General features: G+C 47.9%; 1 protein-coding gene across 1 annotated transcript in view; it reads left to right on the forward strand.

Moving 5' to 3' along the window:
- Positions 1 to 355: 355 nt before the first annotated feature.
- The window catches only part of cdh4 (cadherin 4, type 1, R-cadherin (retinal)), a 107,115-nt gene continuing 90,807 nt past the window's right edge, over positions 356 to 16,663 (forward strand). The window contains exon 1 of the mRNA XM_056273451.1: positions 356 to 453. Within this exon, the coding sequence (XP_056129426.1) occupies positions 358 to 453 (96 nt within the window). The 5' untranslated portion in view covers positions 356 to 357. The remainder of the gene's footprint in view (positions 454 to 16,663) is intronic.

The raw sequence follows: 16,663 nt of genomic DNA on the forward strand, positions 1-16,663 counted from the left end.
GGGGTGATTTTCCACTGTGTTCTTAAGTTTGAAAGCAGATAAGGTGGGGTTTTTTTTCCAAAGACGTCATAGCGAGGAAACAGGGCAATGACAGGAGAGGCAATGTCAAGATTGATGAATGGAATGGAAACTGGTTACTCTTGAACTTGTCGGATGTGTCAACGATGTTAAAAACTCATGATGTCTCATTGCACTCAAATTCTGCACCTCAACTTTCTGTTTGCAGTGAAGTTTGAGGACTGCCAGCGCAACCGGGAGGTGGGCTTTGTGAGCAGCGATCCCAACTATGGGGTGCGACCCAACGGCTTGGTGTATGCTGAGCAGGAGGTGGCCAACTTGTCGAATCCTGTCCAGTTCATGGTGACGGCGCGGGGGTTTCATGACTCACACATCTGGGAGACTACCGTTAAACTGGCCTTAGCGGGACACCCGCCTTCTCTTCCTTTGACCCAGGTAAAGAAAGAGAATGTCTACTATAATGCACATGCACACATGCAAACTCCTACAGGCAGTCACACACACTTACTTGTACAAATACATTACAACACACATATGCATACACATGTCCACCTTTTATCTGTTTCTCAAAACTTTAAAAGAGTAAATTTACGGGCGCATCCGGGTAGCGTAGCAGTCAATTCTGTTGCCTACCAACATGGGTATCTCCGGTTCAAATCCCCATGTTGCCTCCGGCTTGGTCGGGTGTCCCTACAGATACAACTGGCCGTGTCTGCAGGTGGGAAGCCGGATGTGGGTATGTTTTCTGGTCACTGCACTAGCGCCTCCTCTGGTTAGTCAGGGCGCCTGTTCAGGGATGAGGGGGAACTGGGGGGAATAGCGTGATCCTCCCGCACGCTGCATCCCCCTGGAGAAACTCCTCACTGTCAGGTGAAAAGAAGCAGCTGGCGACTCCACGTGTATCAGACGAGGCATGTGGTAGTCTGCAGCCCTCCCCGGATCGGCAGAGGGGGTGGAGCAGAGATTGGGATGGCTCAGAAGAGTGGGGTAGTTGGCCGGGTACAATTGGGGATAAAAAGGGGGGAACCCCCCCCCCAAAAAAAACCCCAAAACATTTATAGCGCTAAAGATGCAATACTTCTCCAAATTTGACAAGTAGAGCCCGACTTGCTTCTGAAATACTGTCAGTGGGCAGAGTCCATAGAATATAACACAAGGGCAAGTACGCTGTTTTTATTTTTCAATCTCAGCCCATACTTGGTTGAGGGACGAGGCCGTCATTATTTTTCTAACAACATTTGTTGAACGCCACTGGGCTTAATGTTCACTCCTGTTTCTAATCATGACAAAAGCCGAAGACCCGTGTAGCTAAAGCAATTGCAGAGTTGGGATTAAAATTCTGCCCAATCCTTGCAGTGCAATAATGGAGAGCGTGAAATAATTGACATTGATTGAGCTAATGTTGTTTTCTGGCAGAAGTCAGCCAGAACCAGGTGATGTGGTTGCGGCATGTAATTATATTCCCCACATTGTGGTAGCTAGAAAGGGATTCAATAATTGAACAAGAAATAATTGTTTTTGCATTAATCAAATGGAAATTTGAAAACCAGGTCTTTAAAAAGAAAAAAACAAAAAGTGTTACGTTTCTTTGCTCCTGACAAACCTCAGCGTGGATCCGGCCCCTCTTTCAGTATCTCGAGCATTAAATAGGTGTTGGTGTAGAATTCTAATTAAATGAGGATTTGGTTTCATGGCTGCGGTGCCCTGTAGAAAAACTCTTACTGAAATTGTTTCATTAAATATGTTGCTAGCCAGAAAATGAATTTATAGAAATGTGTATTACAAGATAAGGCAAAACAGCAACAGCAATGAATAAATACTCATGAAAGAACTTTGGGTTCGCGAAGCGAACCCTAGTTATATGAACAACGACAAAATGGCTGAGAGGGTTATTGCATTGTGACATCATCCACAATAGCTCACTGGAAAAAAGAAAAACGATGGAGGTGCATTCCCCGTGCCAATCCCGGACAATATGACCCCCTGTGGTCATATGTCCTCCCACCGACCCCGTATTGGCACGCCCACCGGAAGCGCTATTCCTCTTTGTAAGTCGAACCATCTCCAACTAAATGAGCACCACACCTGTGGCCCGGGTAGGAGGAGAACGGCTCTATTCTCAGCCATTTTGTCGTTGTTCATATAACTAGGGTTCGCTTCGCGAACCCAAAGTTACATTTCACGTACTCCAAAATGGCTGAGAGGGTTATTGCATTGAACAACGACAGGATTCGTGCCTCCGTTCTCTAGCCGTCCAATGAACCCTTCAAACCCCTGGTGGGAAGGGGTATGCGTTCTGATGAGAGCATCCTAAGAGGCCTGCTCCAGAACAGCGTCGGCAACCGACCGCACCTTAACATGCCGGTAATAATGCCGTAAGAAAGTGGTCTCACCACTCCAAACCGCCGCCTGGCGGATGACCTCCCAGTCGATACCTGACAACACAGCTATCGACGTAGCAGTCCCTCGGGTAGAATGCGCCTTCAGCTTAGGAGCTGTTTTACCCGCTTTGGTATACGCCTCCGTAATACCATCCACCAGCCAGTGTGCTAGCCTCTGGGTGGAAAGGGCATAACCTGGTTTGCGCAGCCTGTCGGACCTACGAATATCTGCTGTGCGCCGCATGTAAATGCGTAAAGCCCGTACAGGACACGAGAGGTGCAAGCGTTTCTCATCCCTAGTCACCGGTGACGGATGAAACGCGTGTATCACCACCGGGGCCCTACGCGTCAGGACAGACACAGTTTTGGGCACGAAGCTGGGGTCTGTAAAGAGCGTGACCATCAGATCACCAGAAAACACCATCCCCTTGATGGTGAGTGCAGTGAGCTCACAACCCCTCGCTGCGGTGGTAAGTGCCGAGAGCACAGCCAGCTTAGCCGAGACATAACGCATGTCTGCCGTAGACATGGGTTCAAAGGGATCTTTCTCTAGTGCGCGCAGAACAAGGGAAGCATCCCAAGTTTCAGCTCTCGTAAGCTCCTTAGCTGAGAGCTTCTTAGCACCCAACAGGTACTGCGTCACGAGCGGGTGCGTGAAAATCGTGCTACCCTCGATCTTCCCCCCGGAAGAACGTGAGAGCCGATACACAGACTTTGACCGAGGAGAAAGACCATAGTCTATCACTCCTACAGACCTCCACAAAAGTCGGTATAGGGCCAATCCCTACTGACAAAGGGTCCATGTCGCGTTCAGCGCAAAGTTGGTCAAATCGATTCCAGTACCCCTGGTACCTGGAATACGTGGAGTCTTTATGCGCCACTAAGATGACACGAATCACTTGCGCACTAAGTCCCATAGCTAAGAGCCTGGCTTTGTAAGCATCCACGCCGCTAATCGGGAGCCTCCTATCCAGGGGCCCTCCTGTAGCAGCCCTCCTGCTTGCGTGAGCGCGTCCGCCCACTCCGGGACGTCGAACCGCTCGCCTACTATCCAGGGCACGAGAACTAACCGACCCCCTGTGTGCTCGAACTTGACCACCAGGTCTAGGAGGCACCTGCGCGGGGGGAATGCGTAAAGCATCTCCTCGGGCCATGGATCTAGTCCAAGCGCGTTGACCCCCAACGGCGCTAGGTCGGACGGGAGCATCGAGTACCAACGAGGGCACTTGTAATTGAGTTTCGATGCGAACAGATCCACTTGAGCTACCCCGAACCTCTCCCAGATCATAGCCACTATGGCTGGGTTGAGGCTCCAATTGTCCGCATGCGGGCCGCCTCTCGAGAGGATGTCCGCTGCTTCGTTGTCCTTCCCAGGAACATGAAGCGCCCTGATTGATAGCGCGTTGCTGTTGACCCAAATCCAAATTTGCATGGCCAACTCTCTGCAACGCTTGGACTTCATACCGCCTTGGCGGTTGATGTAGGCCTTGGCTGTCATGCTGTCTGTCATTATCAGTATGTGACGGCCTACGAGATCCTGAGCGAAATGCTGGATAGCCAGCCAAATCGTCTCCGTCTCGCGCGCGTTGATGTGGACCTTCTCCCCAGACGGCCACACTCCTCGCGCTGTTTTGTAGCCAAGGATGGCCCCCCAACTCGAGAGGGACGCATCCGTATAAATCGTTACCTCGGGTCCCCTGGGGCCCATAGGGACCCCAGACATGTCCACGCAGGCTCTGTTCCAGTGGTCTAGGTCCGGCGCTACCACGCGCGGGACCAGGATAAGATGGTTGTTGTACCGGCGTTCGTTGCCGTATTTCAAGAAGTGAACTGCGAACCACAATTGCAGTCTCCTCATGAACAACAGACCTAAAGGAACAACTTGGTGAGCCGATGCCAGAAGGCCCAGCAGCCTCCTGATCATCCGATAAGTGACATATGTCCCCGGGACGAAATGTACTAACGTGGTCCTGGTGGAATGCCATCTCTCTTGCGTAAGGGTTGCGCGCATGGATACCGTATCCAAACTCAGACCCAGATACGTTGCCTGGCACGAAGGCCATGGCGCGCTCTTCTTTATGTTGATAGTGAAACCCATGTACTCCATGAATTCCATCAACTCCTGCGTATGGAGTATTGCTTGTTTTGGCGACCGGGCCAACACCAACAGGTCGTCTAGGAACCATGCCAAGCGCATACCTTTGCGCATCAACACTCCGAGCGCTGCTTTCACACACCTTGTGAATGTCAGAGGAGAGAGGCGATATCCGAACGGGAGGCATGTGTACTGGTAACACTGACCCCGGTAACAGAACCGAAGATACTTTCTGTGTCTTTCCGCAATCGGACAATGATAGAAAGCATCTTTTAGGTCGACCGAAGTTAGCCAATAGGACTGTGTCACCATTGACAGCAGAACCGATGTGCGTAGCATTTTGAAACTGACCTTCTCTACATACTTGTTGAAGGGTTTCAAATCTAGGATTGGGCGCATGCCCCCATCCTTCTTCGGGACCAGAAAGTAACGGCTGTAAAACCCGTCTTCTCTTTCTAGGGGAGGAACCACCGTGATTGCCCCTTTCGAGAGTAACTCTGTGAGTTCGTTGTCTAGGATTTGTGCTTCGGCCACCGACCCCGGTTCCCTATGCACTATTCCCAAGTACGGGGGTACAATACCGTTCTCGAAAAGGATTTGGTGTCCGTGGGCTATCTGATCCAAAACAGAAGCCGACGGGACCAATTCCTTCCACCTGTGTAACATGCGTGACAGAGGTCTCGTTGCCTCCTGTACCTTGCTGTTCAGGTAGCGCATGTAAGTTGCGCGTAAAGGGTCTGGGGAAGCCCCGCCCGCCATGCCCTGCATCCATGGGGGGGCTTCGTCCTTGTAAAGGAGACCCAGATGGGGGAATTGGCGTTTTGAACCTTTCCAAATTACCATTTGACCCATCAGAGAGACTAAACATTGTCGCATCATAGTCCCCTCCCAGGGGCTCATCGGCGCTCATGTCATTATTATCCAATATTTCCAGCAGGGATGTTATTACATTGTTATCATCATCTTTACCTAAAGATTCAGACAGACAATCAGACTTGCGTTTATAACCTTTTAAAACGCAATCACCATCATCACCAACATAAAAACTTTTATTCACATTCACAACCTTTGGAATAGAACAAGTAGACTGTGCATCAGAAACCAAAATAAAAGGCGCAGTGTTAAGCCCTGCGCACGCTGTGTCCCCTGAACAAGCGTCTATATCGCCGGAGACGGCTCTGGAATCAGTCTGTTGGTGTGGGTCGTAACATCCTGCCGAAACACGTCACTTGGCAGCTCCCTCCTTGGAAGTGTCTGTGCTGTCCGGCTTGGCCGCCTTGGCCGCTGGATCTGTGGAAGACTGGGAGTTTGGACGTGAGCCCTGTCCACGCCCGCGCCCCACTTTACCACCTCTTTTTGGATAAGTCTCTCTCCATTTCTGCATGCGCGCAAGCATGTCCCCCTGCCCTGTGCCCACCGCGGGCTTAGGGGTAGGCGGGTTCTTCATCATCGGGAGAAGCTCCTTGTGCAAGGTTTCGCACTCGGCCTGGGCGGCCTTGTATTTGCTGATAATGTCCGGGGTCGTTCCAAACAGGCCCTGGTTCCCTGCGCAGGAGTGGGCCATCCACTCCTTGCAGAATTCCTCTTTTACCCCGGCTGTCTCTAGCCAGAGACGTCTGCGCGAAAGGGTGGAGGCAGCTGCGCTAGAACCGCACTCTAGAGCGATGGAATACAGCAGCGATCCCAGGGAGTCAGCTATGCGTTCCATTTCCAAGATGTACTCACAACCTGCTTCGCTGGCCACTACGTCACCGAACTCGGCCCCGTCGATACCTGCTGTAGCGATGGCGGCTTTGCTTTGCTCGACGTTTGATAGGCTGCAGAGCTTGCGCATGTACGCCGTTATCATCCCAGCCGTTGAGACGAGTCCAGCTGCGCGTGTACTGGCGTGCCATGCATCACACGCGTAACGATCCACCTGTTGGCCCCACTGCGAAGGGTGTTTGGGAGTATCGCGAGACCCCACCTTGGTGTTAGGGTTGAACGATAAAACGTCCCTCTCTGATTGCGGAATTTTCCAGTCTTTGTAGTTGAGGTTCCTAACCTCGACTGCTAAGACGTCAACCCCCTTCTGACTGAACTTTGAGGACGATTTAAGTAGCGGATCCGCCTCCGCCCGCTTAAACGCTCGTTCGATGTGAGGATAAGGTGGTAGAGTGGAGTCCCTGACCCTCTCTGCCATTCGTGGAAAATCGGCTACCACCGGATCTTGAGGATTGCCCGGCTCGGTAACGATGTCGGCAGACTTGACCGCTCGCGCGAACAGATCGCGGAAACTGGCGAGGAATGTTTCGGACCCACGTTGCATGGCGTCACCATCTTTGTTTGGTTGAGACGAACTTGGCTGGTCGTCTTCCACGCCCTGATCGTCTACTTCCTCAGGCAGTGAATCCTCGGGTTCCGCACCCGCCGAATAACATGCCACGGATTCACCAGGGAGGGATAGGATCTCATTGATCCAGTCCTCTCTAACTATCCCGGATGGTGGGATAGCCTCTGGCTCCGGAGGGATGCTAATGCTAGCCGCCGTCCCGTGACTGTAGCTAGGAAGCATCGGAGGGATGTTGCTAGCCTCCGCCCCATGGCTATAGCTAGGTAGCACCATGCTAGCCGCCTCGTTAGCAGGTGCGAAGGGATCTGCAAGTCCCCATCTTTGACGGTACAGGGCAGCCCACCTTTGGTGCCCCGATCCTCTGATGGTTTTACAGAAATTGCAGTCGATCTCATTACGGTCTACATCCCTCAAGTAGCCTGTGTAGTGAACATGCGGGATATGGGAGACACAGTCCGGATGGGGGTCCCATTGGAGCGTCGCCGGTTTAACACACCCGCACCAAGCGTAGAATCCGGCCACATCGACCGGATTAACGAACATCTTGGCGATAAAAGGTAAGCTAACTATAAATTAGTATCTAATATACCAGTATATCACTAGATTACTTGCGTATTTGCAGTTTTCCTCTTAGTCCCAGCGAGAGAGAAACAGCCATCGACTGATCTCATTTAGTTGGAGATGGAAAGAAGAATAGCGCTTCCGGTGGGCGTGCCAATACGGGGTCGGTGGGAGGACATATGACCACAGGGGGTCATATTGTCCGGGATTGGCACGGGGAATGCACCTCCATCGTTTTTCTTTTTTCCAGCGAGCTATTGTGGATGATGTCACAATGCAATAACCCTCTCAGCCATTTTGGAGTACGTGAAATGTAAACTAAAATTGATCAGTTTATAACAAAACGTAAGTTAAGTTTGTTTATATAGCCCTAAATCACAGTTACAGTCTCACTTTACCTCTGTGAGAGGTTGTCTACTGTATCTACTTGATAGAGTAGATTACAGTAGACAACACCAAATAAGAGTTTTCAGAGGTCCATTTTGTTTCAGTGTTTTTTTTTTTTTAATTTCCCTAACATTTTTTCCCCACTTTGAGAAATAAAGGTATTTTGTTGTATATATGGCCAGATTTCAGAAGAAGCTTTTGTCGTATATACAGACGGGTGTCAAATGAAATGAAAAACCAACATAAAGTGTCTTAGTAAAGTGTTGGTCGAGCACGAACCTGCATAACAGCTTCAGTGCTCCTTGTCATAGATTCTACAAGTCTCTGAACTCCACTGGAGGGATGGAGCACCACTCTTCCAAAAGATATTCCCTAATTTTGGTGTTTTGATGATGGTGGTGGAGAGCGCTGTCTAACACATTGGTCCAAAATCTCCCATAGGTGGTCAATTGGGTTGAGATCTGGTGACTGTGAAGGCCATAGCATATGATTTACATCATTTTCATCCCCATCAAACCATTCAGTGACCCCCTCATGCCCTGTGGATGGGGGTATTGTCATCCTGGAAGAGACCACTCCCATCCATCCATTATCAAAACCAATTATCCTGCTCTCAGGGTCGTGGGGATGCTGGAGCCTATCCCAGCAATCATTGGGCGGCAGGCAGGGAGCCACCCTGGACATGCCGCCAGGCCATCATAGGGCCGACAAACACACACGCACACACACAGGCATTCACACCTAGGGACAATTTATTATGGCCGATTCACTTGACCTACATGTCTTTGGACTGTGGGAGGAAACTGGAGCCCCCGGAGGAAACTCATGCAGACACGGGGAGAACATGCAAACGCAACACAAAGGATGACCCAGGACGACCCTCAAGGTTGGACTACCCCGGGGCTCGAACTCAGGACCTTCTTGCTGTTAGGCGACCGCGCTAACCACTGCACCACCATGCCGTACCACTCCCATCAGGATAGAAGTGTCTCATCATAGGATAAAGGTGATCATGCATTGATTTGCAGCGACCCTTCCCTCTAAGGGGACAAGTGGACCCAAACCATGCCAGGAAAATGCCCCCATAGCATAACAGAGCCCCCGGATCACCTCACTGTAGGGGTTAAGCATTCAAGTTTTTACTTTTGTTACCCATCAGGGCGTCCGGGTAGCATAGCGGTCTATTCTATTGCTTACCAACACAGGGATTGCTGGTTCGAATCCCCGTGTTACCTCCAGCTTGGACGGGCATCCCTACAGACACAATTGGCTGTGTCTGCAGGTGGGAACCCGGATGTGGGTATGTGTTCTGGTCAAAGCACTAGCGTCTCCTCTGGTTGGTTAGGGTGCCTGTGCAGGGGGAGGGGGAACTGGGGGGAATAGCGTGATCCTCCAATGTGCTACGTCCCCCTGGCGAAACTCCTTACTGTCAGGTGAAAAGAAGCGGCTGGCAACTCCACATGTATCGGAGGAGGCATGTGGTAGTTTGCAGCCCTCCCCAGACCAGCAGAGGGGGTCACACATTGACCAGGACGGCTTGGAAAATAGGGTAATTGGCCAATTGAGGAGAAAAAGAGGGAGGGGGGGGGAAACAAAAAAAATTGTTACCTGTGTGTGTGTGTGTGTGTATGTGTGTGTGTGTGTATATATATATATATATATAGATAGATAGATAGATAGATAGATAGATATATACTTTCACCACCGAACGGGATTTACAGTGTAGAATTGAGAGGAATCAGTGTTTTCTCGGGCAGCGCTGCTCCAGTCACACAAAAAACAAACATTTTTTTCTAGCATTTTGTATCCCTTTAGTACAGGTGATATTAGAGAATAGTCTGTAGTTATGCACAGTGCTCCCCCTCTGAATCTGTGCTACCCCCCCCCCCCCTTCATTCATCACTCCTTTGTCCCTGGCAGTGCCTCCCATCATAGTAGAGGAAATCTTTTTAACGAGTATTTAAATTCAAATTTAGCTGCGAAACATTTACACAAGATTTAATTTCAGAGGTAACCTAAAGCCACCCTCATACAGATGTGACACAAACATTATTTTTGAACCTATTTTTTGCCATATCAGGTAAAGCGGCATATAAGGGTGCATTTGTTTTCTGAATCCCTTTCCTTGTGGTTAAGAAGGAGTAATCATAATTGCATTAACTGCAGCTCATCCCTTCGTAATCAACATGGCGACAGTTGACGAGGCTTTAAACAATGGTCGATATGCTCCCCTCGTCCCTGTGGTGATTAAAAGATAGACAGCTTAATTATCAGTTAATTTCTCATTCTGGCTTTACATATTGTGTGGAGCTGTTTGACATGTGACAGAAAGATGTGCAGACGTTTTGCGGTAATGCAGTGTTGCTGGAGAACGCCCGCTTGCTCTGTTTGCTCAGATAAACCCGGCTGATCCCTTGGATGCAGCCCGCTATTAATATCTTTTTGTGTTTTTCCTTTGTGCCATGGCACCGGTGTCAGTGCACATATTTGCGTTTAATTTTGGGTTCATTCTCCCTCTGTTGTTTTCTTTGATCGGAAATTAGGATAGGTGGAAAGTGACCCCTCTTAAAGTTTTTTAATCTTCCAATGATGTTCAATCTTCCCATTCTTGTTTGATCTTCCAGTCTCTAATACAACAGCACAGCAGGCAGCAGAAATATGAACCCACCCACCCAACTAAGACGAAAACAAAACAAAAACCACCTCCCTCAGTGTTTATTTAGTCAGGCTATCGCACATCGCTCAGGTAGGGCCTCTTGATACGTCCCTCGCCCCATGCTGATTTCATGGCACACTGACTTTGCGTTCTCCACCAGCTTAGAGGCAAAACCATTGGTTATGCGCCAGTGGTTTTGCAGTTGACTGACTGGCTGGTGGAACAGACCGTTGTCTCCAAAACTTAGTGCTTATTTAGCTTGCATTTATTTCCCACCCTCTCCCCAGACAGCCTCATCTGATTGTTTATCAGGACAAACACCAGCAGTAGGGTAGAATTTCCCTTTTTCCAGCTAGTTCGTGAAAGGCAAAAACTGATGAATTTTTCGAATCCCCGTGTTACCTCCGGCTTGGTCGGGTGTCCCTACAGATACAATGGGCCGTGTCTATGGGTGGGAAGTCGGCTGTGGGTATCTGTCCTGGTCGCTGCACTAGTGCCTCATCTGGTTGGTCGGGGCATCTGTTCAGGGGGGATGAGGAACTGGGGGGAATAGCATGATCCTTCCACGTGCTATGTCCCCCTGGCGAAACTCCTCACTGTCAGGTGAAAAGAAGCAGCTGGCGACTCCACACATACTGGAGGAGGCATGTGGTAGTCTGCAGCCCTCCCCGGATAGGCAGAGGGGGTGGATCAGTGACTGGGACGGCTCGGCAGAGTGGGGTAATTGGCCAGATACAACTGGTGGTGGTGGGGAGGGGGGGGGGGTCCAAAAAATATTAAAAAAAACAAAAACTGATGAGTTTCGAAGACTGATTTTACTGTTTTCCTTAACTTTGTGATTTGGCCTGATTAAGTTGATAATCTGCAACAGAGGGCTGCAAGTCTCAACAGGCACATCGCAGCAATGAAAGTTTCAAAACGTTCTATACAAAGTTAGACTCAAACGTTATTTCTCCTCTCTTCAGTTTGCCTTGAAGATCTCATGGGAGAACAGTCTCTCTATTGAACACTACTGCTCTGATCTTTTTTTTATAACAGTGAAACAGCAAGGGGAAATAACACCGAAGCACTAACTGCAAAAAAAAAAAAATCATTAAAGAGCTGAATCAAAAATTTTCAGATGGAAAATGCACAGAAAATGGGCGATGAACACACACTTTTTTTGTTGTGTTATTCTTCCAGATGTCAGCTCCAGGGCTGGGGGGCTTCAGGCCTGAATAATAAGCCACTTATTGGTACAGTTGGCTGGCTGGCTTGGGGGAGGGAGCAGACAGCTGGCCTGCCCACTAGTTTTTAGCCCTGAGAACCAAGGGTGCAACAAGAACCGATTTCACACTAACTAACTCCTGATTGTGTGCATGCACACACACATATACACACAAGATCACAACAAAAAAAACGCATTCACATATCCACAAACTGTACATACACATAAATTACTTTTACAGGCCTGCAGATGTACACACATGCCTGCATACGGGCTAGCATGCACATGATTGCCGATGTGTCTGTGCACATAGGCATGCATGAATGAACAGAGATACCAGTACACAAAAGGTTAAATGTACAAACAGGCAAACACACACATGCCCCTTTTCCACTGCATGGTACTGGCTCCACTCAACTCTACTCTCTTTTTTTTGGTTTTCCATTGGGCAAAAGTTAGCGATAGTACTGTGTGGCCAGTGTGGGAAAATGGCGGCGCGAACTCACGTTTGCGGCGGCCTCCCCTAGTTCCGACTATGCAGTGTCTTTATCCATGTCTACGTCTGCGTCTGAGTTTGTGTCATCATGTGAAGAATTATGTCTGTGATCGTCGATTTCGTTCGATGGCTGGGAGAGCTGGCGTTGGATCAGCTGGAAGAGCTTGGTCTGCTGCGTCCAGTGGGCCCAGGTACCACGGCCCTGCCTGGAGCTGTGCCCGAAGAGGAAACACCGAGGGCGATCTGACAGGACGCGGATGCAGGGCTGGCTAAGTTAACTGCTAGCCCATGCACACCGACAGTTCCGACAGTGATCCTGGCTGGCGTTCGTTCTCTGCACGGTGACATTTTTGGACTGTGTTGCAAAGTTACTGAATGAACTGTGTTGTTGGCTCTTTTTTTTTTTTGGCTATTCTGTCCATTTTTGTATGTTTTTGGTGGTGTCATTTTCTTTTGGTTATGTGTTTTTTGTCTTTTGTGTTGCACTGCTGTGGGCTGTGAGAAACGAAATTTCATCTATTTTGTGTATGAAAGTACATGACTGAGATGACAGCGAATTGATTCTGATTCTGATGCTGGTAACAGGTACTTTTTTTTTTTTTGGTACCACCTCCATCGAGGTTCCAAGTGAACTGAGCCGATACTAAAAGGTGACATGAAAATACCACTATAAATAAATAAACAAACAAATAAATAATATATTTATTTATTTAGTTAGTTAGTTAGTTAGTTAGTTAGTTAGTTAGTTAGTTAAGGAGTTATTGTGCCTTCGTAGATTTAGAGAAAGCATACTACAGGGTGCCGAGAGAGGCGGTGTGGTATTGTATGAGGAAGTCGGGAGTTGCAGAGAAGTGTGTAGGAATGGTGCAGGATATGTATGAGGGAAGTGGGACAGTGGTGAGGTGTGTGGTTGGAATGACAGATGGGTTCAAGGTGGAGGTGGGATTACATCAAGGATCGGCTCTGAGCCCTTTCTTGTTTGCAATGGTGATGGACAGGTTGACGAACGAGATCAGGCAGGAGTCTCCATTGACTATGATGTTCACGGATGACATTGTCATCTGTAGTGAGAGTAGGGTGTGGGTTGAGGAGAGCCTGGAGAGGTGGAGGTATGCACTGGAGAGAAGAGGAATGAAAGTCGGTAGGAGCAAGACGGAAAACCTATGTGTGAATGAGAGAGAGGACAGCAGAATGGTGGGGATGCAAGGAGTAGAGGTGATGAAGGTGGATGAGTATAACTACTTGGGGTCAACTGTTCAAAGTAATGGGGAGTGCGGAAGAGAGGTGAAGAAGAGAGTGCAGGCAGGGTGGAGTGGGTGGAGAAGAGTGTCAGGAGTGATTTGCGACAGAAGGGTACCAGCAAGAGTTAAAGGGAAGGTTTACAAGATGGTTGTGAGACCAGCTATGTTATGTGGTTTGCAGACAGTGGCACTGATGAAAAAGGAGGCGGAGCTGGAGGTGGCAGAGTTGAAGATGCTAAGATTTTTGCTGGGAGTGACGAAGAAAGACAGCATTAGGGAACGATTATATTAGAGGGAACGCTCAAGTTGCACGGTTTGGAGACAAAGCAAGAGAGGCAAGATTGAGATGGCTTGGACATATGTGGAGGAGAGATGCTGGGTATATTGGGAGAAGGATGTTGAATATGGAGCGGCCAGGGAAGAGGAAAAGATGAAGGCCAAAGAGGAGATCTATGGATGTGATGAGGGAGGACATGCAGGTGGCTGGTGTGACAGAGGAAGATGCAGAAGACAGGAAGAAATGGAAATGGATTATCCGCCGTGGCGACCCTTAACGGGAGCAGCTGAAAGTAGTAGTAGTAGATATGTATATTTATTTATATCTATTTAAATATAAATAAAATCTTGAGAAAAAAAAACTAGTCAACACACCCACAAATGACCCGTGGTGCTTCGCCATGAAGGGATACTATCTGCAATAGAAAACGAAATCCCAAAAAGTAAAGCGAGTAGAGTTGAGTTGAGCCAGTACCATGCAGTGGAAAAGGGGCAATACGAACAAAGTTACTTGACTGGTATGGAGTTGGAGCAGAGTGGGGAGTAGTGCAGCCGGATTTTTCCTGAAGTGAGGAGCAGCTTCATCCACATTATCCCTCGGTCCGTGATCGCTGTAACACAGCTCCATAATAATGCAACTGCATTTTAACACCACATTGTGAAATATAAGGGAGCAGATACAGCGGGCAAAGAATAACAGAATTAAGAGAATAATTTTAAGTTGACAAAGAATGCTTGAAAGGCTTGAAAACAAAATGTTTTTTGTTCTATTCTGACTAGAGACTGAATGTTAAAATTTTCTGAGCGGGATAGTAACTAAATAAAATTTAGTTGATAACAATTCTCATAATTAGATAGATTGCACAAGAAGTTATTTTCTTGAATTTTTAACAGTTATATATAATGTTAGTTCAGAGCGGTAACCTTTACATAAACCTGAACACTCAATCTGTAAAAAAATAAATAATATGCTCACGTCTCTTTGACCATTTCAAATTGGCTCATTTAAAGTATTGTAGCGAATTCGGGGGGCAGCCCGGGAACCGTCGCCAACAGCCGGGACGCGAACCCGTGTCTCCCGCTCCGCAAGTGACAACGTTAACCAGTCAACTAAAGGGTCCGACCCCTTAGTCAAGGACCGACGTGTTTACTTATCCATGCACGTTACACTACCCCCCTCCTTCGGGATGCGCGTCCCCGTGCTTCAGCATATCAGCTCTCTCACGCCTCTGGGCGCACGCGCTTCCAATGACCTCACGGTCTCACCATCCCACTTCTGACACCAATGTAGTGAATTCGAGGGGCAGCCCGGGAACCGTTGACACAGCTGGGATGCGAACCCGTGTCTCCTGTTCCGCAAGTGACAATGTTAACCAGTCGACTAAAGGCTCCGACCCCTTAGTCAAGGACCAACGTGTCTACTTATCCATGCACGTTATACTATTCTGTTTCTGAATTTGGTAATTGACAAAATTCGTTTACTTGTGCATTGAGTTTCCAGTTAAATGTGATTCTTTCTATTTTATTTATTTATTTATTTTATTTAACCAGGCACATTATTAAGAGCAAATTCTTATCTACAATAGCAGCCTGGCAAAAGGCAAAGCCTCTTGAGGGAAAGTGGTAGGGTCTAAAAAAGAAATGTCAAAAGTTAAAAAGACAGCAGCACACAGCCAAACATTTCCAACACACCCACTGCTTACACGCAATCACAACAAGCATTGCATATGACAGCAAGCATTTCATAGATGACATGCAATTTAGCACACAAACATTGAGCAGGTGGCTAGCAAACAACACCATCAGGCAATACAACAACAGAACAAAAGTAACAGACACAAACAAGCAGAGCAAAACAGCAGCAGCAAGAGAGCAAGGATATGTATGGGACAACAGTAAGCAGCAGACAGAACAATGGCTAGGGATTATTAGTGGTTTGAGAAACAGCTGCATGTATCAGTTAAAATTTCCATCATAGAGTTCCTAAAAAGCTGACTTGAGCATAAAATTGTCCACAGACCAAATACAGTATTTGTTTTGGGAATTTTCAATAGAATATGGTGCGCAGAGCCAGTGTTGTAGGCAGCAGATGGTAGTTTGCAACAAGTGACACAGGTCAGGGGCAGACCATAGAGGGTTTTGTAGATAAGCATGAAACAATGAATATCACGACGGGTGTGTGAGGATGGCCAGTTGACAGGGGAGTGAAGAGTGCGGTGCTGTGTTTTGAAAGGGGCATTTGTAGTGAACCGGATAGCAGAGTGATAGAGAACATCAAGCTTCTGGAGTGCGCCCTTGCATGCTGACCTACGTATATACGATAACATCACCATAGTCTAACATGGGAAGGATCGTCATTTGAACAAGAGTTAGTTTAACAGAGGGGATGAAGGTGGAGCACATTATGTACAAGAAGCCAATTTTAGATTTGACCTTAGACTGTAACCCGCTGATATGGTGTGAGAAGGACAGAGTGCTGTCTATCAAGATACCCAAGTATTTGTATTCAGTGACCTGGTCTAGGATAGCTCCATCGAGGGTGGTGATATTTCGGGCTGGATGGGGCACAGATCCCTTCCTACCGAACCACATGATCTTGGTCTTTGTAGTGTTGACAGGAGGGAAGGTCTGTTGGACACTAAGGAAGCTATCCTGAAGTGATGGAAGTACTGCATTTGGGGATGGACCAGTGACATAAAGGACTGTTTCATCGGCATAAAGATGGATAGATGAGTCTCCAACAGAGCAAGTGATGTCATTTATGTAAAGTTCTAGTTCAACTTTATTGTCATATGTATTTAGAATACAATAAAATTAATTGTGCTCTGACTCTCTCTGGCCTTAACACAAGGGACACAAGGACAAATGACACACAATCCCCAAAGGAAAAAAAAACTACAGACCTGCATAGACTATGTGCACATGAATTCATACATTGTATTCACAATATACAGTATACGATAATCCAACAATGTACGGTAGATATTGGTGCATCAGCTGTTTAGCAACCTGA

Source organism: Lampris incognitus, chromosome 2 (assembly GCF_029633865.1).
Source record: "Lampris incognitus isolate fLamInc1 chromosome 2, fLamInc1.hap2, whole genome shotgun sequence".
NCBI classification, from domain to species: Eukaryota; Metazoa; Chordata; class Actinopteri; order Lampriformes; family Lampridae; genus Lampris; species Lampris incognitus.